The sequence below is a fragment of the Thalia democratica genome, chromosome 4 (genome assembly GCF_965202585.1).
Source record: "Thalia democratica chromosome 4, ktThaDemo2.hap1.1, whole genome shotgun sequence".
NCBI lineage: Eukaryota > Metazoa > Chordata > Thaliacea > Salpida > Salpidae > Thalia > Thalia democratica.
This window is the reverse complement of record NC_139168.1, coordinates 48,827,187-48,854,725: the sequence shown is the minus strand read 5'-3', so window position 1 is coordinate 48,854,725 and position 27,539 is coordinate 48,827,187. Positions and strand designations below refer to the sequence as shown.

At 23.6% G+C, this 27,539-nt stretch overlaps 2 protein-coding genes across 2 annotated transcripts; both read left to right on the top strand.

Moving 5' to 3' along the window:
* Positions 1 to 1,232: 1,232 nt before the first annotated feature.
* On the top strand, positions 1,233 to 7,386 carry LOC145833415 (annexin A11-like). Its single transcript, XM_082940595.1, has 7 exons — positions 1,233 to 1,314; positions 2,703 to 2,797; positions 3,528 to 3,674; positions 4,035 to 4,184; positions 5,293 to 5,463; positions 5,986 to 6,171; positions 7,234 to 7,386. The coding sequence occupies exons 1-7, from the start codon at positions 1,233 to 1,235 to the stop codon at positions 7,384 to 7,386; spliced, it is 984 nt and encodes a 327-aa protein (XP_082796721.1).
* A 4,354-nt stretch (positions 7,387 to 11,740) lies between these two features.
* On the top strand, positions 11,741 to 22,901 carry LOC145833414 (dynamin-1-like). The gene is made up of 11 exons (XM_082940593.1): positions 11,741 to 11,813; positions 12,139 to 12,229; positions 12,409 to 12,485; positions 12,916 to 13,065; positions 13,272 to 13,475; positions 13,771 to 13,869; positions 14,036 to 14,196; positions 14,346 to 14,485; positions 14,864 to 14,999; positions 16,686 to 16,820; positions 22,758 to 22,901. Exons 1-11 carry the CDS (start codon positions 11,741 to 11,743, stop codon positions 22,899 to 22,901), a joined length of 1,410 nt encoding a protein of 469 aa, XP_082796719.1.
* The last annotated feature ends 4,638 nt before the right edge of the window (positions 22,902 to 27,539 follow it).

Below are 27,539 nucleotides of genomic sequence, written 5' to 3'. Positions count from 1 at the left end.
ACTATGTGTATACAAAAGTGTTTACTGAGTTATTATTGTTTAGCTAGTTTATAATTTCTCAGCAAGTAAAATAGTTGAATGAAATTTCGAATAGTTTCTTGTTTAAATTGTTAAGTACATACTTGAAAACTCAAAATCTTAATTACCGAAGCTGACTTTATTCATTTACATCAAAATAACTAAACATATAAAAAAACTTTTTTATTGTTTTTGTTTGGACATAAAAACTATTTTTCTTTTACTCCCTGTTGTTTAATGATAAGTTTATAAAGAAATGTGTTTTTCTTATAGTTTTACATAAAAATACTTTTTTATAGTCCAGTGGTCGGAAAACAGTAGTTCGAAGGCCAAATGCGACCCAAAAAGCCTAAATCTATGGCCTGAGAGGTACTTTTTATTTAAAGTTTTACTTTTATAAAACAATAAAAAAAATTTTTTTTTTGTAAAAACTTATACTTAGGTATTTAATCTAACTATTACTCTCTGCTAGTGCTCTATTATTACTTAAACTATCACATGTTTTATTTAAAGTTGTATTTTTCTATCAATTACTTTAATTATCCAGAAAACAGCGGCCCGCAAAGGCTTTTTTCTATACTATGCGGTCAGTAAGCATTTTTTAAAGAAAATTGACCCGCGACTTATATAAGGCAACCGACTCCTGTTTTAGTCATAATTACCATCTCTTAATTTAATTTTAGAAAAGTAAAACATTTTGACTGCAAAATTGCTAGAAAATTTATTAATACTTTTTGACAAAACTTTGAAGTTCTTAAAATATTTTGAATTTTATCAGATTTTTTTAATTGACTACATTTTTTTATTATACTACAGCACGAATTTAACTAGTTACTTTTTTAGGAAGAGAAAGAAAAGTCTATACTAAAAATATATTTAAAATAATAAGTAAACCTTTTTTTCTTTCTCTTTTAGATTTATTTTATAAAAAAGCTAGTGGAATAGTTCTTAAGCTAAAGTTTTTCTTTAGTTTACAATGAAGTGTACTAAAACTTTTTTTTGCAAGTAGTTGTAAGTTTTAATAACTATATTCCGTTAGAAAGTAATTTTACGCAAGTGTCTATCCACTATTTAATTGTAATCAACATCAATTTTGATAAGCTATAATAGTGATTTTTAAGAATTTACTATTGTTCTTAAACATTTAATTTAAAAAACTTGAGTTATAAAAACAATCATACTTGAAATTTTGATCAGAAGAAAAAATAAATAAAATGAAAGGAACGGTGTTTTTAGCAGAAAATTTTTGTCCAGATAATGCTGCAAAATTGTTATGGAAGGCTATTGGTGGACTTGGTAATTTTAATTTTACTAGAGCTTTTAATTATTTACTGAGCTTTAATATTTTTTAACAAAAAAACTTATTTTCACCAAACTTGTTATTTCTAACTTATTCAGACTATGAATTTCAAGGCTATGTTTAACACTGTTTTAAAGTCAACATACAGTTTAAGTTACCCATTGGAATACATAAATTTTCGTTACATTATTAATTTGTATAGTTTAAAACATTTAATTAAAAAAAACATTGCATTTTTTATAAAACGTCAAATTTTTTGAGTTTCTTTAAAAACTAAATTAATAACACTTCGAAAAATAAATATATATTTTTTAAACGAAGCTTAAAAAAATAAACTTTGCTTATATTTACACTTCAATTGTCATTTTTAAAGCTATCTATGTGAAGCATGTTTTGTAAGATTACTATATAGGATATACAACCATTTTATATTATAGCAATTCAATTTAAAAAAATTTAAATCGGACAATTCAAATTTAAACAATTCAATTCTCGGCAACTCAGATAAGGACAACTTAGATAAGAACTCTACTTAATAGGTTCAACTAAAAAATAATTTCATATACCTGCAGTCTCGCAGACTCTGACTCAAAGTTTTATAACTTTAGAGAACTAAAGTTTTTAAATAAGTGTATATTATTTTTGGGGTTAATTAAGTCTTTTAAAAGCCTCTATTACATAACATAACTATAAAATTATAGACTTTAATAAATAATTTTCAGAAATTATATTATAATTTTCTGTAACGTACTTTTGTAACTTTTTTCTAACCGATTAAATAAATCTTTAAAGTTATACTAATTTTAGTTTTGTATAAATTAAAATAATTACTTTGCTTCTGTTCAGTTTCTATATTTAAACTTTAGAAATTTAACAATATAAAAGCTGTTAAAATTACATTAGTAAATTTAAGCTTTATAATAATATGTATATTTTATTGTACGACAAAAAATATACTCAAAAGGTTTGGTCCAAGGACCTGGTGTACAAAAAACCTTTCGGTAATCGAGTCATACACCAGAACAGTTTAACGCCATGCCCAACAATATAAACCTATTTTTAAATTTTAACATACAATCTATAAAATAAAAAGAGTAAATTAAACTTTTTGAGTACAAAAAATAAAATATTTATCTGACTAGACTAAAAACTATTATTATTAAAACAAAAACCTGCTTAACACATTTTTTCTTTTTAATTTTCTTGTAACAGTTCTTAGAATATTAGAAAAAACAAATACTTTTAAATACCAGTGTAATAGCCAAGCTGAATAAATCTCTTAAATTTGTTTTCACTTTAAATTAAATACTTAATTTTAAATTTATTTTATTAACTTTTAGTTTTAACTTTTATTTATCTTTGTATAAATATGCTAATTATACAGGAACTGACGAAAACTCAATAATTAAGATTGTAAGCTCATGTAATAACTATCAGAGACAACTCATTAAACTTTCATTCTTTAATTTATTTCATAAGGTTAGATTAGTTTCTTATAGTTTCTTTTTATAAAATTAAAAATTGATAAATGAATAAAAATGTTTTTTATAAATAATATTTGAAAATAAGTTTTAAGTCATTAAACTTTGTTTTTGAAAATTAGTTTTTTTCTGATTAAAAAAAGCATATAATTTATCCACCCGCACTAAATAATTATTATAAACAAATACTTTTATAATTATAAAGCTATACGTTTAAGACAGGGGTCGGCAGGCATATGGTGGTCGCAGCTGTAGTTTTAATTAACAGGCCCGAGACATCTAGTGTAAATTTCTAAATATAAATTAATTTTCCCTAAGACCTTTTTTTGCTCTTCGTTTAAAACTATAGAATATACAGTGTAAGTTTCAAAAAAAAAACTTTTGCAGACTAATTTTCATATTCGCGGGCTGCAGTTTTTCTTTCATAGACAGGGCCGCACTTTTACCCTCCGCAAGCCACATGCAACCTGCGGCCCAAAGTTTGCCAACCCCTTGTTTATAACATAGTAAACATTGTAACTTATAGCTTCCAAGACATTTGTTACGAGAAGTTATATACATTTTTTATATATCTTACGTTTATTGTAATGTTTTTAAAATTATTTTTATAAATAACATTAGATAAAACTTTTTGCTTTTATAACCTAATTGGCAGTTAAAAAAAATATAATTCCGATACTTTTTTCTTAGAAAACTCAGATTTTATGTTAATGATTATTTTCATGAAGGAACTGCTTAAAGAATTGAATTCAGAAATCAGAATACGTCTAAGTTTAGACTTTAGACAGCTTTTAAGAGCTTTGTTTATGTCTCCACTTGATTTTGACACCCACTGCCTAAAAATGTGCGTAAAAGGTCTTGGAACAAATGAAAAAGTGAGCTGTGTACTACATACACTATTCATTATTTTTTAATAAAATTTAACTACAACAACATTTTGAGAATATTTATTTTAACTTACTTAAGTTAATTAAGTTTTTTAACGGCTGATGACTTATAAAAATTTAAAAAACTAACTAATATATTTTTGAAAACAACATAGTTTTGTTCTTTTATAAATGTTAAACAACTAGTGTTCTTTAGAAAAAAAACAGTTTAAAATAAGATTTACAGCTTTAAAAAATTGATTGATATGTTGAGTTAGTTTCCATGATAACATTAGAAAACATTTTATAAATCAAATATGTTTTATTAAAAAGTATTTTTCTACAAAATTGTTTGTTTTAACGTTTAAGGGCCTCGTTGAGATTTTGTTGACTAAAACATCAAACCAATTAGAAAAAATAAGAGTAGAATACAACAAAAAGTTTGGAGTAAGTCTCGAAGAAGATGTTGCTCAAGACACGAGTGGAGATTTTAGAAAAATAGTCGTTCCTTTATGCAGAGTTGTGAACTTTTTTGTTTTCTAAACATAGTATTAAACTTTTAAATCTATAAAAAATTTAAAGTTTGAAATCAAATTACAAAACTTTGTGCAACAAAACTACCAAACTATAAAAAAATACTATTTTCATTATTCTTAGCTTTAAATAAAAAAAATATATATAATTAGTAACTAAATTTTGTAATTAAAATAATTTTACAAAATAGTCCGTTTAAAAAGCTGTTTATAGAAAACGTTATAGAATATACAAACTTTATAACAGTTATGGTAATAGAATATTATTTCAATAGCTAACTTTTCGTTATAAAACTTAAAACACGGAAAAGACAACTAAATTGTTTTTTAAGTTACTAATAAAAACAAAGATTCTAAAACGATCCAATACTTAAAATTAACTAAATAACTCTTTTATTTGAACTTTTATTTAACTAAGTTTTTTTTATAAATGGCTAAACTTGAGTTAAACCAAAAAATCGATATTTTTTAAGAAAATATGACACAAAGTATAAAGTTAAGGAAACAAAAGCTTTTACTTGTAAAATGTTTAAACTTTATTGAAAAGGAATTTTTGTTATAAAAATCAATACTTTAAATCTAAAGTAAGCTGTAAGTCTGATTTAAATGATACAAAAAACTTAAAATAAATAAACTTTCTTCAAATAGTTTGCCCGTATTATGTATAGTTTGATAGTAAAAGCTATGTAAGTATATATTTTCTGAACTATAAATATCCAATTTTAAGTTCATTAGACATAACATTTGAATTGAAGTACTGTTAAACAAAAATGTTTAATTTTTACAAAGTTTTTCTAGACAAAATACTTACAATACTTTTGTACAATAACTAAAAGACTACATTCTTTGAAATAAAATTAGAACTTTGTCTTAAAATAGATAACTTTGTTGTAAATCTTATACTGTCATTTTTTTCTTGATTTTTAATACTTTAAATTGTTAAATATAATGATTTTTTGTTTTTGCGTAAATTTTTCTAATTTTTAAAAGTTGTATTAACTTCGCATTATTCGCATTAAAAGCAGTTAAATATTTAATTGTTGCCTAAAAATGAAGAAAAAGACTTTTTAATTTCACAAAAAAAATGTCTGTAGGTCAAAAGAAAATCATCAGTCAATGTTTTAGAAGCAAATCGTGTTGCTTGTGAAATTGATAAATCTTTCACTCATTTTAAAGGATCTGACACACCAAGATTCGATCTTATCGGTTTTTGCTGCAGAGAATCTTACCCTCAAATATTTTTTACATTTCAGGAATATGAAAAAGTAAAACGAACAAAATTTGATAGTACGGTTATTTAAGCTTTAAAGTTTAGCTACTATAGAAGTTCGTTAAATTTATAAAGAAAATAACTATGTAAGATTGATAAATAAAGCTTTTAGTTTTAATTTTTTTGCATTATAAATATAACTTTATTTACTGTATGAAATGAATAGCATACGAATACATTTCTAACACAGTTTACAATTAATAACAGTTTAAGATTAATTTCAATACTTACACATTTTAAAAATGTTGATTTTTTTTTAATTTACTGTTCATAATATTAATAGTTTTAAAATCAGTTTAATATGATATTGTTTTTTAAGTTTATGAGAAGACAGCTAGATGATTTTAACTTATTTTTGTGATTATAACTACAGTACAAGCTTATATTCTTTTTTATTTAATTGCAATTCAATCTAATAAGTTTTCAATTATAAATATCACGATACTACTTAGTATTTAATATTTTTTTTTTCAAACAATGTCAGTTTTATATTTAAAAAATAATGGTTTTTCAAAAGTTGACAGGAAAAACTGTTCAAAAGTTAATCAAAAATGAGTTTGGACTTGATTGCAAATGGGCGATAAAGAGCACTATAAAATGTTCCAGCTCGATACCAGGGTTTTTCGCCGATCGCCTACGAAAGTGCTTTGGACTTTCAACTGATGAAGATACTTTAATGAGAGTTGTTGTTAGCAGATCAGAGGTTGAAATTGCTTTATCTAACAAGTATTGTTATTAAAAGTATATAACAAATATAAAATTCTTAGTAAGTTTAATTATACTTTAAGGTTAAAAACAAGTTTTTGAGTAGTTTTGTTAGCTAAAAGTTGGTTAAATATTCACTAAAAAATCTTAATATGCTTAAATCCTAAAATGAAAATTTTATCGATACTCAACGTGTAAGAATTAGTAAACAAGCGTTAAAGTAACTCCTTGAACTAGTTTTAAAATTTACCTACGTTGTTTTACACCGAAAATAATAAAAACGTGTTAATTTCTAAGTTAGTCACAGGAAATTTTTAAAACCATATTTCACCATCAGAACTTAAACTTGTTAATTTTTTTGAATTATCTCGTTTATTAAACTTTCCAATTTTAGTGGTTATTGATATAAAATTTAAAGTTTTAACAGATTAAAATATTTTTATAGAAATATCGTTAGTAAAATTATAAGAAGAAATTAAGTTTAATTTTCTGACTTTAATGGTTATCTACTAGTTAATTGTAATAGCTATCTACTTATATTGGTTAATCTTGACCATTTCTGCCTAATGAGTCCTATCGAGGACAAAACCAGGCCGAGAAAATGGTCATGCAAGTCAGTTTAGTGCTATCAATGTAATATGAACACTAAATAATAATATTAAAATAGTTTTTAAGCAATTTTTTGATACTAAAAAAGTATTTTAAGATTTGTACTATATTTATATACGTTTAAAATAAATCTTCTTTACAAAAAATGTTTTAGAAAAATACTAAAGTTCAGTTAAATTTTCTTAGTCTCTAATATAGAGAGAGTATTACTACAATACAAACAACGCTGCATAGTTTTAATATATCAATTTAAAACGAATAATTTAACATTTGTAAGAATTATAATATTCCAAAAAAAAATTACTTTTAAAATGTAAGTAAAAAAAAATGTCAAAAATATAAATTAATTAAGTTTTGAAAATTTTAATAGCCGTTTAAATAATAGTAATAACAAAATGCCGTATAGTATACTTTTTTTAAACAAAAACGTATTCACTTTTAATACTTTTAGGTTGACTTAGAAGATATTAAAACTGAGTATTTTCAACGTTATGGAAAAGAACTTAATTACGATGTACAAAAAAACACAAAAGGATACTTTAGAAAATTGATTATGTCTATAATCAACGGTAATTCAACACTTGATTATATAAAAAGGCTTTAAACTGCAACTTTTTTTAACATTTATGTTGTAAAAACTTAGTAATTTTTGAATTACAATAGTATTATTCTTTACCAATTAAAGGTCAAAAAAATTGTGCTTTGGACAAGACGTTAAAAGGTATTCAAAAGGTGTGCGACTCGATAACTGAAAGATTTTTTTGTGCACCAGGTCCTAAGACTAAATACTTTGATCGCTTTTTTATCGTTCAATAAACAATATATTTCAGAATAAATTTTTTAGTGTTATGTTGTAAAAAGTTTCTAATTTTTGAATAACATTAGTTTGATTCTTTACTAGTTGAAAGCAAAGTATTTGTGTATTTCAGAACAACATTTCTTTTAAAGTTAGTTATGTTACATCTTTTTTAGAAATTATTAAAATACAAATTTTCTTTAACCATATTTTCAATTGTATCAAGTTCGAAAATTGTTTAAGTTGTTTTAAGAAAAAGCTTTAAGTTTAAATTGTTATATACTTAAAACTGTACAATTAAACTTCGTTTCTTATACTAAATGTTTATAGTTTGATTTTTTCAATGTTGTCGATGTAGTAGTTTTGAAACATAAAAGTAAGATAATTTTAAACTTCGTAAAAGAACTTAAAGGAGTTCTAAAAAACTTTTATGTATTTATATATACAACAGATATTTAACAAGGTTTAAATTTCTAAGTTTTGAAACACTATTAAAGTCTTAAAACATTGTACTAAATTTTTTAAATTGTTTTTGAAGCTGTTATTTGACTAATAGTTAGCACAAGTGTTCTGTTTATTTTTTTGCTTACATACAAGTTTATGTACGATCATGTTATAAATAGTATTTTAAACACTATAAACTAATAAGATTTTACTTATAACTCATTATTAAACGCAACTCATAAAACTATTATTGTATCTTTTTACTGTAGCGATTTATTATAAGTAACCATTTTGCTCAATGTTATATTGTAAGCAACTTGTGTTAGTTTTCAGATTTAAGTTAATAAAAGGTTTTCTTAAAAATTATTTCAAATAATATAGTACAAAATTAAAAATATGTTACACTTATAATTTATTTTTTGTAAAAGTTGTAGTGTCTTTGTTTAAACATATTCCAATTATGATTCCAATTATTATTATTATTCCAATATTCCAATTATGCACTTCCGAAAACTCCACTTCAAAACTTAAATTACTCGTAATACAGGTTTTATGCATGCTTTTTAATTTTTGTAACTATAATTTTCTTAAAGTTATTTTTTTTTTTTTTTCTAAATTATTCAAGCAAAATTTTCAAATGTTGGTAACTATTACAAGCACAAAACTACTTAAATTTACAATATTCAAGTCACAATAAAATTTAGCTTGATTAAAGTGCATCTTAACTTAAGCCCACTTATTATTATTAACCTTATTCTTATTTATTTGTGTTGTTCTTTGATTTTTAAATTTAACTAGAATTTAAACTTTGCCAAAAGTTCAAACTTAGTACCATAATTTAACTTGTTTTGTTTTAAGGTAAAAATTTGTTTTAACTGTAAGCTTTCATATAAAGCATTTGAGCGGGAATTTAAACTTTAATAACGATTAAAAGCACAAGATTGTTCAAATTTTCTATAATTACGTCACGATCAAAATAAGCTACACCAATTTCAATTAAATTTTAAGCTCATTTCATTAATTACACTTCTGCTTAAGCAATGTTTAGTCTGTAAATTATCTATAAGAAAAAAGAAAGCTACATACAGCTTTGATTATTATTATTATTGTTGTTATATTGATTTTAAAACTTAGCTAAAAATTTAAACTTCTACTAAAACTCAGTCTTAATATTAAAATTTGATTTGTTTAGTTTCTTAAGTAAAAATTTTCAGTAATAATTTGTTTTTATTTTAATTTAATTGTTTAAATGCTACTTTCCATGACTGTCACATATCTTTTTTTAGATTTATTTAAGCACTCACGAGGTCTTTGACCGAAACTTAGTTTGCAAAATAAATTTTTGAAAGAATAAATATATTCCAATTATGTAATATTTGTTTAACTAAAATTAGTTATTAATACTTATAATGTTTAGCATTAACCAAGCAAAAATTTTGTTTAAGGATTTTCAAATACGGTAAAAAAGAGTTTTGAAGTGATTACTACAATTTCATAAGTTTTTCTATAACTTTAATACCTGTTTTTAACTTATAACAAAATACTGTTTTTAACTTAAATATAAAACTTAATAATCTACGTTAGACATAAAATAAATTGATAAAAATCTACCAACAATTATTAATTAATTATAGTAAATACTTGATTAGAGCTCATAATAATTAAAGTTATAATAAGGTAGCTGTTTTAGCTTAGTTGACTTGTAAACAACAGAACACTTGTTTAGTTTTTTAAACCATATATTTGTAAAAACCTTCTAATAACAAAGTAGAATATTACTCTGATACATGTTTACTCTAATACATTAATTTAAAGTATTATGTGTTTTTTAATCAAAGATAATACTTTTTCTGGAAATGTAAATAAAACCAGTAAATAGCTTAGTAGTTTATAACATTTTAAGAATGAATTTAACTAGATAAGAGTACTAAAATGTTATGTAAATTTCGTTTAAAATATTTTGAATTTAAGAGTTAAGTAGAACTTAAGATTTGATTATAACTTCCTAAATGATGTTTCGTTATACTCAAGTTTTTTTACTTACAAATATGGCTGACAGTTTTTCTCAATTTTTACAAAATATTTACAGATTGTATATATTTATAAGTTATCTAGAATTTGAGTTTTATAAACTACCTTTTGTTTACTGTTTAAGAAAAAGTTATTTTTTAAAAGCAATTAGATTAAATCATGAACGTTCTTTATTGATTAGTAGTTTAAATTTAATTTAAAAAAAATTAATTAATTAACTTATCACGTATCTTTAGCTGTTAACTTTAATTATGCATTTCTAAACTCATCAAAATGCTTTTTAATCATGTAAACAAATTGTCAACTTAATTTATAACGCAAAGTAAAGTTTTGTTTTTATGTAACTTAGTACTTTTTAAATATATTAATTAAATATTTTAGGCTGACTGATATATTACTTTGAAAATTTACTGACCAAAGAAAACAAACTTGGTTTAAGAATTTAAACTTGTTTAAAGTAATTGGTTCAACTATAGAACATGAAGCAAAAGCTAACATTTTTTAGAATAACTTTAAAAACAAATTAGTAAATTAAAGTCAAGCAAGATTATTTATAACCCATGTTTTATTAATCTTTACAGACTAAGGGAGTTAAAGATATATTACTTAACATATAAAAAAAATGGTCTGACAAAATATAGCTTCTAACAATTTATTTTTTTTTTCTAATTTGTTTTAAAATGAAAACAAACATAAGTTAAGTATATTGAGCTTCAATAAATGTAGTTATTCAAAACAGAAAACTTAAATCAATGTTGCTTTAATTCAGAAGTGTTCAGAATATAAACTAATTTCTAAAGTTTAAAGCATTTTCTAAAAACCATTTTTAACTATTAAGACTTTTCTTAAAGTAGCATAAACACTAATTTTAAGATTTTTTAAGCTAAATATGACTTTTATGAACAAAATGTTATGCTATCTTGATCATTATTGTAAATTATGTTCTGTGGTATAAAGTCGATTTTAAAAAAATAGTTAAAATAAATTACAACAGCCGCAGCATTTTTTTGTATGTTATTGTATGTTAATTTTGTATATATTTACCTAGGTTTGTCGATCACTTATTCATTAACTTTATAATACAAAAAAGTATGCTAAGTAAAAACGAAAAAATATCTTTTTATATTTAAATTAAAAACAACCATTCGTTTAAAATGTTCTGGTAATTTTTACAACTGGATAAAACATTAATTAATAAGTTTTTTTAAACATATTAAATGAAAGTATTTTAATTTTTTGAATTTAAGATTAACTAATAGTCTGAATATTTTTAAACAAAAATAAAGATTAAAAAATAATTGATTTGATACAAACCGTTGATTTATTTAGCAATATAACGAGTATTTAAATTTAGCTTACAGTGATTTTAATCAAAACATATTTTATAATCAGTTTATAAACTGTAAATAAAAGAAACAAAACCTCGCCAAAAAAATTGTGTATACTTTGCTATATCAGTTATAATAAGCTTTATAAAAGATAAATTAGTTGACTGATACTTTTCTACAAAAATAAAGAACATGCTAAATTTATACCTGAGAAAAAGAGTTAGCAGTAGTGTTTTAAAGTTTTGATTTTCGCAATAAGCTTTATATTGTAATAACTTAGCTTTTTTACTGACTTTTTATTTCTTTTTAAGTACTAAACCATTTTTAAGAAAAAACACTACTAAAGAGCATTTATTAACATGGTTGGAAATATTGGAATGGAAAATCTTATTACCATGGTAAACAAGATACAGAATGCATTTGCCGAAGCTGGTAAATATGTTTAGCGTTTATTTTATATGTCAAAATCATGTATTTTTATATTAAATACTAGAAATCAAATTGTTTTAATACTTAGCAAAAATGTGTATAAATGTATAGTTTAGTTTTAATTATAAGTATAAGTTGTTATTTTTTTAATTTTTAGTCTAAACAAATGCTTCAAACAAATGTTATAATAACTTAAAGAAAGCTTTAAAACAGCTTAAACTTTAGCTTTCTCATTTAACACTTAATAACGGTTTTTGCTATGTAAAAAACAGCATATGTTTTCAAGTTAAGTAATATGATTAAACAAGCTTAATTTTATAAAATCAAGGTGAAGCACTGAATATAGATCTTCCTCAAATAGCTGTCGTTGGGGGTCAGAGCGCAGGAAAAAGTAGCGTACTAGAAAATTTTGTGGGAAGGTTAAAAATAAGCTTTGTCTCTCTCCTTAAATACCATGCAAATCTATTAAAACAAAGTTGTTAAATGTTAAACTATTCAAAATGTATATACAACATAAAAATTATAACTTACCACGTTTTTGTTGTTTTTACTGCTAGAACAATTTTATTCAAAAGTTTGACAATTATAAAAATTATAGAGATTTTTTGCCTCGTGGATCTGGAATTGTTACACGGAGACCTCTTATATTACAGCTTATAAACAGTCCAAAAAATGGTTTGTGTCCTTATTTGTTAAATAAGACTTTAAAAAAATATATTTAAGCTAGTATAATTAGTTATTAAATTTGTAGGGCTGATAAGTATAATCAAATATTTGCGTTTTTGTAGGTATACTTTATGATTTAAATACTATAAAAATTATAAATGTTAAAAATTGTATTGTATTTTTACTTTATTTTATGTTTTTTTTTCATTATATTTTTTATTTTTGTTAAAACATTGACGTTGGAACTACTAAGTATAACTTATACATTCTTAAGAGACTTAAATTTGGTGTTTTTTCTGTTTTATTTTATTGAAAATCTTATGATACCAAAACATTAAAAAAAAATTCACAAACATTAATTGTAACATTAGTTTTATGTTTCGTTTATCAGTACTCAACGTAGGTTTTGAAGTAGTTTATTTATCTATGTTTTTACCAGAATACGGAATCTTTTTACACGCTCCTCAGCGAAAATTTACGAGTTTCGAAGCTATAAAAAAAGAAATTGTAGCTGAAACTGATCGAGAAACAGGAACTAATAGAGGAATCAGTAATAAACCTATTAGCTTGCAAATTCATTCTCCAGATGGTAACTTTAAACAGTATAAGTTATAATATTTTGAATTTTGATTTATTATCTAGCTGATATATTTTATTTCTACTTTTTTTAACCTAGAAAAATTCGTGGATGACTATTTCGGAACAAAAAAGTAATATAGATAAAAACATAAAAGCAAAAGTTATTTAAGAAATTTAAAATTACTTTTACACATACGATTTTTTTTATATAATTAGTTCTGAACTTAACGTTGGTTGACTTACCTGGAATTACAAAAGTTCCTGTTGGGGATCAGCCTCAAGACATTGAAATTCAAATAAGAAGTATGATAGAAGAGTACATTTGTAAAGAAACTTGTTTAATATTAGCTGTATCGCCTGCAAACACTGATCTTGCCAACTCAGATGCTCTTAAGCTTGCAAAAAAGCATGATCCTACTGGTTAGATTTACGGCTGTTCTAAAACCATAATAAGAGGCTATTTCATAAGTTTAAGTTTTTTTCTCTGAATAATAAAAGCTACGTTTTATAGTTAAACTATATGTTGAGGGTAAAACAGCCAAAATCTTTTTTTTCTACATTTATAATTATTCAGTTAAGCTCTGCTAATAAACATATTTATGGTAAAATAAAAAGTATAAATATTAAATATAAAAATAGTAGTTAAAAGCTTTTATGTATAATATTTATAAAAAAAGAATTTAAAGATTTTTTTCAAATAAAAAATACTTTACAGGAGAACGAACAATTGGAGTGATAACTAAACTAGACCTCATGGATGAGGGTACTGATGCTAAAAAAATCTTGGAAAATAAACATCTACCTTTAAAAAGAGGTGCGGTTATAATGTTTTTAACTAGGTGTTGCTAAACTAAAAATAAACCAAATAAATTTCTAAGGTAATACTCAGCTGGTCCTGTTTAAAAAATAGTGCTGTATTTACTTAACTAAAAGCCTTAACTGTTATTTGTATAAAAGTTAAACTTTTAAGTAATATACAGGATACGTTGGAGTTATTAATAGGAGCCAAAAAGATATTAACTACAAAAAAGATATCAAGTCTGCACTACAAGCTGAAAACCAATACTTTATGAATCACAAATCATACAGGCATATGGCTCATAGAATGGGGACTCGTTTCTTGCAAATAAAATTAAACCAAGTTTGTTATTAATCATTTTTAGACGGCTCAGATTTTTTAAATAGTTGAAAGTTTTTTTTTACAGAGTTTAATAGATAGATTATTGTATTGTTTTACAATTGTAATATTGTTTTAGGTATTAATAACAATTTATAATCATATGTTTTTAGCAACTGTCACTCCACATTAAAAGTAAACTCCCAAAATTAAAAAAAGAACTTCAATCTCGTTTAAATGAAATAGAAACTAAAGTCAACAAGTTTCCCAACAATTCAGAAAATCCTAATAGAAAATTTGAAGTTATGCAACAGTTAGATTTTTTATAGCTTACTAGTTTAAGATGAAAAATATAAAATATCATTAAAGTTTATATAATTTTGTTTATTTTTAAAATTTATTACAACTTTAAGATGAATTAAGTCCTGGTTGTAAAAAATATCAAACAAGCAGTTTATATATTTTTTGTTGTAGTTAACTTCCTTGAAAACTACTTAAAATAAACTTTAAATATATACGTTAACATTTCTCACCTAAACTAGCTTCTTTTGTCAGAAATACATTTATTAAACTTTGCTTACTGTTTTGAAATTGGTCTTATAAAGTCTATTAATAAACTGGTATTTTTCTTCTTCAACAAATATGATATAGCTCAAAATGGTTTTTATAAATATTCAACATTTCATAATAGACTTATCCAAAAAGTAAGCGATAATTATAACATGGATCTAGAAGGAACCGGTATAGGTTTACATCAAGACAAGTTATTAGGTGGAGCAAGAATATTATCTCTGTACCACAATCTCAACAATACTGAAAGTTTAACGGTTAGAAGCAAAGCGTAGTATACTAACTCTTTTAAATTTCTTATTTATTTAAGAAGCGTATAGCTTAGCTTATAAATTTTCTCAAGCAAAACATAATTTTTATTTAAGAGGTGAAAAAGGACTTTTTTCAGTCGTCTTCAGTAGTTTTAAATAATGTTCTTAAACTTTACTGTTCAAATATACAAAACTAATAGTTTGATAAGAAATTAAAATAATAAAAACAGCATTAATATTTAAGAAAAATTAAGCTTATCGTTTGTTAACAAAGATTCTATCAAAGCGAATTCACTGTAAATATAATAAAAATATATTTTCACAGTACTTTTTCATTATTATATGTTTCTTTGTGTTAACAAGTTAAGGAGCTATCAAGTTGAGTTTACTTTTTCAGACTAGATAGCTCCGTTTAAGTGTGTTAATTGTTAACACAGGGAAACTTAAGTTAGTTCAAAAAACAAAAAGTACTGTGAAACTTTGTCTTTATTATCAACAGTAATATCAATTTTATTTAAAAAAGCTATTAAGAATTAAAATAAATATAGTTCTCTAAAAACACCTTGTATAAGCTAAAATTTCAATAATCTAACCATTTTTTATTTATTTAATACTCAGAGTGCAAATTTTAAACCTACCTAAATAAATCTTTATTTATTCTTTTCATTTTGTTGTAGCAAAAATGTTTTTAGTTATAGTAATTTATTAGTTTTGAAATTTTCAATCGTTATATTTGTGTTTTAACACTTTGTTCAAATTACAGAGTTTATTGCTTGATAAATCTTTTTGGTTAAATCATTTAGTTATTATTTTTTTATTGTTTAAATGTTTACAAATACAGTAGAGAAAACAATGAGGTACGCACTTAAAACCTAGGAGAAAGTGCGTAACTAACGTGGAAGATGTACCTTACAGTTTTATAACTTTTTTTCAAATTTTTACACTAAATAGTACCTAGTATCCAATTATTTTAATAAAAGCAGAATCTCATTAAGACTTTATCAAAAAATAAATGTTTTATATATGAAATAATTATACCAAGGTTGTACACTTGTTCGTTTAACTTAATTCTTTTAATAAAATGTAATATACTATTTTGGATAGTAACTCATTCACTCCATACATTTTTTAAATTTAATGCGTACCTAACGCGAGTGCGTACTTTGCCAACGACCTTACTGTAACATTTTTTTATTTGAGCAACGAATTTTATATTTATACTTTTAAGTATTCTGTAAATTTTAAGCAGTGTAAATTTATGCAAGATTTTGTTTATATTTTTTACTTAAGTCGAATAAAATATTTTAGTATGATGTTTTTTCTTATGAAATAGTATGTTTTAAAAGTTAAATTACGTTTAGAGCATTATTACTAAATTAACATTATCTGAACATCAAAAATGTTAATTTGTAATCATAACTTTTAATCATCGTGCTTACTAATAATAAAAGATTGTATTTGCCAGTCTCGGCTGATATAGCTAAGTTAATTGAAAAAGTTTTTTTTTTCGTTATTTACATTTTGCCCATGCAGATTGTTTTCAAAATGTAAATATTTTTTCAAACACATTTTTATCAAAGCTAAAAATTTCAAGTTATCAATTTTTATAGGTGATAAAAAAGTTTAATTTATAAAATAAAACAAAATAAACCTATACTGTCAAAATAAATCAATGACAACTATATGTATTAGTTTAATTCCGACGAAGAAAAAACTCGAAAAGATATAAAAACGTGCATTCAAAATGTTAATGGCACAAGAGCTGGACTTTTTACTCCTGAACTTGCGTTCGAAGAAATTACACGTAACAAAATAAAACTATTGCAGGTACTTTAGACAATTAAAATCTTGATAAACAATAAAGCAATTTAACATTGATTTGATAAAATAATATTAAAACTCTACATTAACTAAATTATGTTTTGTATCAAAAATATAAGAAATCAATACCAAAAAAATATTAGAAACAATTTCACGAATTAGCTATTAAAGATTTATAAAAAAAACACTTTAGTAAATAACTAAGTAAAAAACAATTTGAAAACATATTTTATGTTAGAAAATGTTTCTATGTAATAAATAAATAAAAATTATTGCATCGAAATTGTTTTAAATAAATTTATAAATCAAAAAACTAAGTTTTACAACATATAACAAGAAAAAGTATTTGAAATTATTGTAGGACTCGTATTTATTGTGTGTTTCAAAAGTAAGCAAAGAGCTTGAGTCTATACTTAAAGAAGCAAACGAAACAGTTAGTACTAATTTTGTTACTAGACTTGTACATAGAATTACTGGTTTAATTTCAATTTAAATAATACTAAAAAATGGATTAAAAGCATGGAGTTTTTTTTTTTTTGCAATTGTACTAATTATTATTTATTAAATATTATCAACTATAACTTATTTCAGTCAATATGTTTGCTTTATTTTTTTTGCAGTTTTTCATTAGATTTTTCTAATTTAATTATTTAATTTTTATTCAAATATTTGAATTATAACTGAAATAAAAAAACAGATAAAGTTATGTTTATCCCTGTTATATTTTTGTAACTAGAGTTTAGATTTTTGTTCTAAAAAACAACGATTATAATTACACATACTGCTATTGATAAACTATATTATAATTAACACAATATGACTTTAAAAAAATTTACCTGGCTAAGTTAGCAATAATAAATAGTAAAAATTTTTTTACTATTTAAGACTAAATAACCTGATCATGTAACTACTTAGTAAATTAAAATGGTTTAATCTATAATTCTTACATAAAAAGACTACGGAATATCCAGCACTACATGAAAACATAGATCGAATTATAGTAGAACAACTGAAAGAACTTAAAACAACGTGCAAAAAGATGGTTTGTTGTATAACTTCAAAATATCAAATTAAATGTTATGCTTAATTATAATAAACAGGGGCGGGTCTATTCACTACGCTTAGGGTAGCATTTTGTGAATAAAAAAAGTATCAGATGTTATACTGTATTAATTTAAATATTGCATATTTAAAAACGAACTTGGTCTTGAAAAAAAAACACTAATAAACTAAAAATTTTAAAGATAAGTATGGGAAATGTACAAGGTATAAATGTACAAAACAGAATAATAAAAACAGTAATTACCGGCTCACAACTAATTAAATTACTGAACCTAATATGAAATAGGAAGTTGTTTGCTTAAAATGTAGAATAATTAGAAAAAAAATTGTAAAGGTTAAAACAATAATTGGAAATGAAACTGCGTATATCTACACCCGTCATCCGAAGTTTATCGGAGTCAAACAGTAAGCAATTTTACTAAAAATTTTACATTTAACAAGTTTTAAACTATTTTAAAGCTCTAAACAAAAATATTTTTAGAGCCCTGAAAGAAGTTTTCGGAAATCCAATTGAAGATGAAAATGACGATAAATTAAAAGTAGAACTGCTTTTTTTAAGATACTTATGTTTTTATTGTGAAACTTTATCAATTAACACTCTTTAGTCTGTGGGTAACATTAATTAAAGCTTAAAAATATTTTTTAGGTTAGTACAGAAGAAGAAAAAAATAAAGTAAGTATTTTGTTTAGATAAACTTATATTATTGACATATTTTTTAAGAATTCTTACATAAACAAATTTTATTTGTCGTGTTTAAGTGATCAAATTAAACTGTTTTGCAATAAATAAGCTTTTATAGTTTTGTATATTATAATAAATCTTTGATATAACTGTATCTTTAACTTAAGTTAAAAATGTAAAAAATCAATGTACAAAGATTTTACTTTGCTAAACTAAACAATTAAACCTATTTTCTATAAAAAGCATTACTAATTACTTTTTATTAAGCATTTACTGTGTTTTTAAACAATGAATGCTATAAACATTTTTACATTTCTAAAAGCTGTTTTTATAATATATTCAAGAAAAAATAAGTTGTAGTTTTTGAAGTTTTTGGTACTTACACTTAGTTTTTTTTTCAATTCATACTATTTTTTTACTTTTAAATGCTTTTAAATTTATAATCTAAAAATACTTTCATTGATCTTTATACTAATAATATAAAATTTAAATGTATTCAATTTTTATTATCTAATCAATAGCAAATACTAAAAAAATATATACACAGCTTAAAATTTCATTTTCATCGTTAACAAGGTAAATTAAATTTTAAGGTAGTGAAAAAGGGTTATCTGAATCTTAAAACAAACGATCCAATGTCAAACTTATTACACTTATGGTTTGTTTTGGAATCACAAAAGCTAAAGATATATAAAGATGAAACAGTAAGTTTTTATTTGAATAAATTTTATTTTTAACAATTTGTAGAAAAGTATAGTTGTTTTAATTTAGCTACTTATTCGTTTTATAAATTAATTTTTAACTCGATAATTTTTAACCCTATCATTTCTTACCCAATAATTTCTAACCCAATCGTTTCTAACCTGATCACTTCTATCCCGATCATTTCTAACCCGGAAGTAAAAATTTGTTAGTTTTTAGATTTATGTCTCGAACAAATCTTAATGTTTATATAGTTTTACTTTAAGTATATTAATTAAAAACAATTTTTTTTTAATTTAGGTCCATATTGTTTAGATCATTTTCCTTAAGTTTCTTTTTTGTTGATATCACTCTGCTTAAAAGTAAATTTTTTTTGATTATACGATATTTATTAAACTGTTTTTTTTTAAATTTAAAGCTTTGCTTTGTAGAATTCTAAAAGTAAACCGTTATACTTACATTTTAGTTAGATCTTCTTGTCATTAACGTAGTTAGAATACTTTTAAGACAAGTAAATTTAAAAATATCTTTACAATTGTAATATTCAGAAACAAAAAACTTCATACTGCAGCCTAGCGCAAACGTTTTATAGTTTTTGACTAATCTATTACTATCTTATAATCGGTCAGTTTCAATTTTGAGCTTAAAAACTTGCACAAATTGTTCTATAACTTAAACAGACCTATTTGGATAATGAGATAAACATTAGGCGAATTTGAATACTTTGTTTTATTTTAATCATAATTTTTGGATGTAACCTTTTCAAATAAAACTTACAAAGCAGTTATGTCATTTAACAAACCGCAAAAGCATGTAATGGCGACTGACCGTCTAGCTTTTATTTCATTAATAAACTTCTACCTCGACCTAAATCAAAAAACATCGCTGACACTTAAACATACTTGTTTATCTATATAACAAGTTCAAGGGTAACCAAATCTCGTCTTGTTATTCTTCTCATAATGTTTTAGTTAAGTTTATAAAATTCCTTTTACATGTTCTATATTTTCTTCTACTTTATTGTACTTTTAAAAAGTCCTGGACAAGACTTAAAAGGTATCCAAAAGGTGTGCGACTTGATAACCAAAAGGTTCTCCGTGCACCAGGTCCTAGGACTAAATAATTTTAGCGTCGTTTTTTATTGTTCAAAAAACTAATATATAATATACTAAAGTTAATATAGTTTTATTCACTTTTTTTTATTTAAAGTTAAGTTCGGACTTATGTTAATATATATATTTTTTAAATTAACTTTATAAAAAAGAATGAAACAACGTTAGCGCAAACAAAATAACAACAAAAAAGAACTTTTAAATTAATCAATTATACTTAGACTAAGTATAGTTACGAGCAAAAGCTCGTAAAAACTTTTTTGTTATAAATTAAAGGTTATTTACAAAAATAAAAATATCAACTTAAGTACTATTTTATGTCGGTGTTAAAACATTTTGGATGATGTATTAACTTTATTAAAAAATTTTAAGAAGAACAACTAGTATAGTTTTGATCACTCTCCAACTTGTTGTACAAATAAACAAGTTTGTTTAAATGTCAGTAACTTTTTTTGCTCTAGGTCTAAGTAGAAGTTTATTAACGAAATAAAAGTTAGACGGTCAGCCGACATTACATGCGTTTGCGGTTTGTTAAATAATATAACTATTTTATAAGTTTATTTAAAAAAGTTGTATTAAAAGAAAATTGTTTTTACTAAATAAAACAAAAGTGTTCAAAATCGCCTTTTTCTATTATGTTTAATTTTCTATTATCTAAATAGGTCTGCAAGTTGTATAAAATTTTGTGCAAGTTTTAAGCTGAAAATGGAAACTAACTGACTAATAAATACTAATAGATTCGTCAACATTTATACAACGTTTGCGCTGGAATTACAACATAGCTTATAGACTGTAACAATTTAAAGACCTTTGTATCTGAACATTATATTTGTAAAGATTTTTAAATATACTTGAGTTTAAAATATCCTAGCTACGTAAATAAACAGAAGATCAAATATAGTTATAGTAAGTCGTCAGACTTCTCAAGTATGAAGTTAGGTACTTGGGATCGAAACCAACCATGATCACATTTTTTATTCATGGATATGACGTATAAAAGTATACGTGGTGCGCGTCACGATAACCGAAAGGTTTTTTCGTACACCAGGTCTATGGACCAAATATTTTGAGCGCTTTTTATTTTTCGTTAAATAAACAATAATAAAATAGCTTACTTTAAGAATTAAAGAAAACAGAATTTAAAAATATATTTAAGCATAAATCTTAAATAAAGTAAATCTAAAAATCAGCAAACTAAATCGAGTAGAAAATGATCCGATTAAAAATGATCGCGGATAAAAATTATAGTAAACCATTTTTTAAAGTCCTAAGTTGTTTTTGAGTCTTTTTTTTGCGCTCAAATCTACAAAGATACTTTGAAGTTTGAATCCTTAGTTTATTTTTATATATTCCACACTAAAAGTGATTTATATCGTCAAAATATCTGATACAACTTAAGTATACACCAATTCAAGACCTTGTCTAAAGCTAAAAGTTGACTTACTATTAACATTAGCTACTTATGTATGGCAAACTTAGAGGTAATTATTAAGATTCACTGCCAAAAAATGAGTGTCAATGTAGTTGTGATTGTAAGTGTAAAGATCATTTAAGGATCATTTAAAGTATAAAGATCATGTTGGCGGTCATTCAACAAAGGTACAGTTAATTCTGAGCTTGAAGCAAAGTTTTATATCGGCTCGACTTGTTTCATTAACAGAAGATTATTTTAATATCTGACACTAACTTCTTTTTTAATTGGTTTATTGTTCCAATATTCTTACTTTATTTGATTTTTTATGCGAAGTTAAAAAACATGTACCACGTTTTTTAAACTCATTAAAATTAGTTTTAAAACTTAAAATTTTTTCTCTTAACTTTATTTTCTTAGCTTGATTAAATTATATTTAAATGTGTTCTTTAACTTAAACTTTAAAATTTTTTGTTATTATTATGACTTTAACTTAGAAATTCGGCAACTGTTCTTTCAAACAACTTGATATAATTTGTTCAAGCCTTACTATAAACAACTAACTTTAATTTAATCGTATCATTACTAAGGTTATAAATGTTTTCAAAACCCTTTTACTATTTTACTGCTAATTACTTTTTGTTTAATAATCAAAACTTCAAAAACTAACTATAATAAGGACTCTTCATTTAAGTAATGAAACGATTAAGCATTTTAATCGACCGAGTTTATTTATCAGTAAGAAACCAAAACTTTTAGTAAAAATCTTTAATCATTTCAAGTACAAAAATAGTTTAGATTTAAAGTACATTTTATTCGTTAATACTTAAAGTATAAAAATTTAACTGCTTTTCAATCTAGTTTTCAAATCTGAAAATACACAATTTTTATTAAAAAACCTTGTTCTTAAAATTATAGATAAGAAGCTTAAAATTTTATGGAAAACTTAAAATGCAAAAATGAAATATTTTAAGGAAAAAGAAAAACACTGCCCTGATCTTCCATGCGAAGAAATGAAAATACAAGCAGTTGAACAAAGCAGTTTTAGCATCAATAAGAACAACCCTTCTTTTATGATATACTACACTAATAGAAAAGTTTTTGGTGAAAATAAGTGAGTTTAGTTATATTTTAATTTCTCTATAAACAAATAAATCTAACAGATTTTAATAAATTTAATAGTCAAATAGAGCTTGAGGCTGCAAATGAAAGTACATTAAACGACTGGTTAAGTTTTTTGGAAAAATCTGGTGCTATCGACGAGAAAGAAAACAAAAAACGTCATGAAAATGTAGTTAATTTGGTTTTTGTTTTTATCCTTGACCAAAGTTGTTGTTTACTAAGTATTTATGATTTTACTCATCAAAATTTTTTTTTGTTATTTGCAACTTCTTTCTATTTCTAGATGAGTTAAAATAAGTTTAAAACTTGTACTTGTATAATGTATAATGTTTTTACTAAATAAGTATTCAAAACTATACTTTAAAGAAAACAGAAAGAAAAAACAGTATATACAATCCCTCTTTAGACGACCAAGTAGAAGTTATAAATGTATTAATGGAAAGCTACTTGTCAATTAGTTTTCACTTTATTCAAAACATTGTTCCAAAAATAATCTTTACTATGCTTGTTAAGCCAGTAAGCTGAAAAATTTTGCTTAACTTATTTTCTTTCGTTTAGTATTTCTTGTTGTAACTTTTAGAAATTATATACAAATAACTTACTTTTATAATAAAAAATACTTACAAAGTATTAAGTTCTAACATTATAAGTAGAATACTTTATTTAAAGCTATAAAAAAAAACATCTAAATAAAAGTTTTTATTAATTCATTACATATTAAGTAAAAATACTTCTTCACATTTCTAGAATATATACGTCTTACAAACATACATATTTTCAACAAGATGATTTAATAATAAGCTCTATTAAATATTTCGAGATTATTCTACTTCAATTAGTTTTAACATTTTTCAACAGATAAAACAATTTCTAAGAAGTGGTGTTCAAACAAAACTCCATTTTTGTGATATTGTTAGTTATTATAACTTAGAATGTTACAAGTTTGCAAATTTATTAACTAAACATTTGTTAATTTATTTATTTAGCTAAAAAGTTTAAAATTAAAAGCTCGGGTTCTCAAATATTAAGTAACAAGTAATTAAATTAGTTAAATAATCTAATAACAGTGTATTTTATAAAACTCTCACTTGTATAGGATGAATTAATGAAAAGCTCACCAGAAGAGGAAACACGTCAAAAGTCACTTCTTGCTCAACGTAGCGGATTAAAACAAGCTTTGAACTTTATAGCTGATCCAAACTTTCTAAAAGTATGTCAACATTTTTTTGATTGCTATAAACTGTTTGCATTATAAAAGCACTTAAAAATTAAAATTTAAATTTAAACTAAACCGTATTCCTTATAAACTGTTTAAAAAATACGCAATAACAAAAATAAACAAGCAATAATAAAACTTTTTGCGCTAAATAAGGTCGTTAGTGTAGATAATTTTAAAAATCTTATTTTGTATAAAAATAAAAAAAAAAGACTAAAAAAATATACACTTATTATGAATAAAACTTTTTTTGTCTGAATTAATTTTTACATAAATAAATCACTATAATATGATGTTTGAGTTTAAAAAATTATTTTAAAAACTTAATATTTTTCCAGACTAAGTTAATTTAATATTAAAGCAAGTTAAATTTTGAAGTTATGCAAAAAGTAACTATAGACACAAAAACAATGCACAGTACTAATTTATATAACGAAACAATTTAATTACATTCAAATAAAGTTTTGTAATTGTAGTAGACTAAAATTCAAATAAATTAAACAGTATAATATATGTACTGATAAATAAAAATATATACTTTTGATTTAATTTTTTACTAGGTTGATAAGAAACTTTCTGAAAAATAGAAAAAATAAAAGAATTGTGCTACCATTCCGTGAATCTAAACATCAATACTTTTATTATACCTTTTACAAAGATAGAACTAGAATATCCACTGAAATTGTTTCAAACTGAAGCTTTTTTTGAATATTTTTACAGCGTAAAAATTTTGATAACACTAAAAGAAAAACTTAAGATTTTTTTAGTTTATGTAATTAATTTTTTGAAACAAAATAGTCAAACAAATATCTTATTTATTAAATGGTAGCATTACTGTTATCTAATTTATTATTAATGCTATTTGTTTTTTTTTTGTTTTATAAATTAATTTAAAGTATTTTTTGTGTAAAAAAATCTTTTATACAGTTATTTCATTTTATTCTTTTAAAATTCTAGGTAAAGACTCTGTTTTCATTTGAGTGTTGTTAGAAAAGTTTGTGAGTTTTGATTGTAATACATTTTTTGAGTAAATATACTACTTGATTTATTTTCGTTTAGTTTCCTTTTCCTTCTTTTTATCGTTTGCCCTTTGTGATGAGGTTTAAAACTTTTAATTTCAGAAATTGTATGTTATTAGCTCGTGATGTATTGTAAGAGCATGCGGTGTACGAACCTGTAAATAAAAGGCACTTCGTACACCAGGTTCTTAGACCAAACTTTTTGGGCGCTTTTCTTTTATTGTTAAATAATCAAAGTTATACAAAAAATACATAGCAGTTAAGTATATTACAGTAAACTTTAAATTAAAAAATAATGTTAATCTATCAAAATAATTTTAGTGCGTTGTTCAAAAAAGAAATATTTAAAGATTTCTATAACAAAAAGTATAAGAGCAGCAAATTAAAAACATAAAAAAGTTATAACTAAATCCACTTTTGCTATTTTTTAAACTTTAGAAATAAATTAACATATTATAAAGTTTTGTTTTAGTAAAGTATACATTTTTACAAAGACTAAAATTTAAATTTATAGTATAGTTTATTAAACGACAAAAAATATTTAGTCCTAGGACCTGGTGCACGAAAAAACCTTTCAGTTATCGAGTCGCACACCACGGATACTTTTTAACGTCTTGTCCAGGACCTTATTAATTTAATCCTTTTACTTTGATTCTGTATGTTTGAATTTCAATCCATTTAACTTTCAGATAAAAACTTTTTTAAATGTAAAAATTTTACTATTTAAGATTTAATTATATACCAAGGCTATAACTTTCATTGAAAATATTTCGAATCTTATAGTTCTTTTTATAGTTTTTAGAACAGAAATATTTTTGGTATTAACAGAAGTTTATTAAGTAACAAAGCAATTTATTAATATGATTTAAATATATAAACTGTTTTACTTTGATAAATTGATTAACAATGATTTAAGATATTTCTTTACTTTGAAAAAAAAGTTTAATAAGTAAGAACTATAAACTAAATTAACTTTTCTTTGTTGCCGTATTCCTATAACAGTATTTTTGAAAAAAAAAAATCAAGGTCACTTTAATTGTATGGGTAAAACTAAAATATAGTTTAATCTTTCTAACGTCGTATTTTTAGTTATAATACATATAAAACATAAATAATAACAAACTCTTTTAAATACATTTTTTACCACTAATTCTTATACAAACTTTTATAAAAATAAGATTTCTATGAATGGATTAATACATTAGAAATATCTTTACACGAACAACCCAAAAAAAGTTCTACAAATGGAAAATTTATCAAGAAATTAGTAGCAATTTTATTTTGTAAAACACTCACACTTTTTAATATGTTTAAACTATCAAGACTTTTCGAGAAGTTTATTTTTAGTTATTATACTAAATTTAAATAAAAAGTTAATTTTAATACCGGATAGTTTGCAGACTTGTAAAACCGTAGTGTTTTTAATTAAGGAGAACTATACAGTACAACTATAATAAAAGTCTAAAGTTTAAAAATTGTAAATTTAAAGTAATAAATGACACTGGTTGTGCATATATTATGTTATCTTAAAAAAAAGTATTTATAGTTCGAAAATTGTCTTAAGAAATTTATTTTAGAAATCAATTCTTTAGGTTTTGTAATCTAGAAATAAACAGTATGTTACCTCTCGCAAATCTACGCACTAGTATGCTTACACACTCTCGTTTAGCTACGCATTTTAGATTTCTTAAATACCATGCAAGAAAAGTTTAATCTTGTGTCGGCAAAGAAAATCTAAACAAATATTTGTACATAACTTTTATTAGAAAGCTTTTCTTATATTTCATATTTGTCTTTTCAAAAGAAGATACCCATTACAGCACTAAACTACATACATATTTACAACTTAAATGAAAAATAGTAAGGTAAAAGGTTGGGTACGTCCCCAAGCCGGTTTCAATCAAATGCATTATCAGAAAATAGCCAACATAATAGGTATATTTGCTACCTCTCGTTTAACTGCATTCTCTCATTTAACTACGTACTTTTGCTGAGGACGCAATGTGCGTAGATTCGCGAGAGGTTGTTCAGTAATTTATAAACAAAACTTATTTGATACAAATTAAATAAACACATTGTAAAAAAAATCTCACTTTAACTTTATAGGAGTTAACTTAGATTTAGTATTTACCATTTAGGCATTGAAGTATCAATATGATTTTTTGATGTAGTAAGCTCATTTAAATAAATATAGTAAGAGCCTATCTAATTAATTCAACCTGCTCTATTTTTAATTAGTCTCAATCTATAAAAAAAAGGTATACGAGCCTGAAAACCATTAAGTAAATACAGTAATTTAACGTAACATACTAACTAACTAATATGGCTCTTTTCAATAAATTTATTTTGAAAAAAAAACTCAAGTTTACTTATTTATTGTAATATTTTGTTGAAACTCG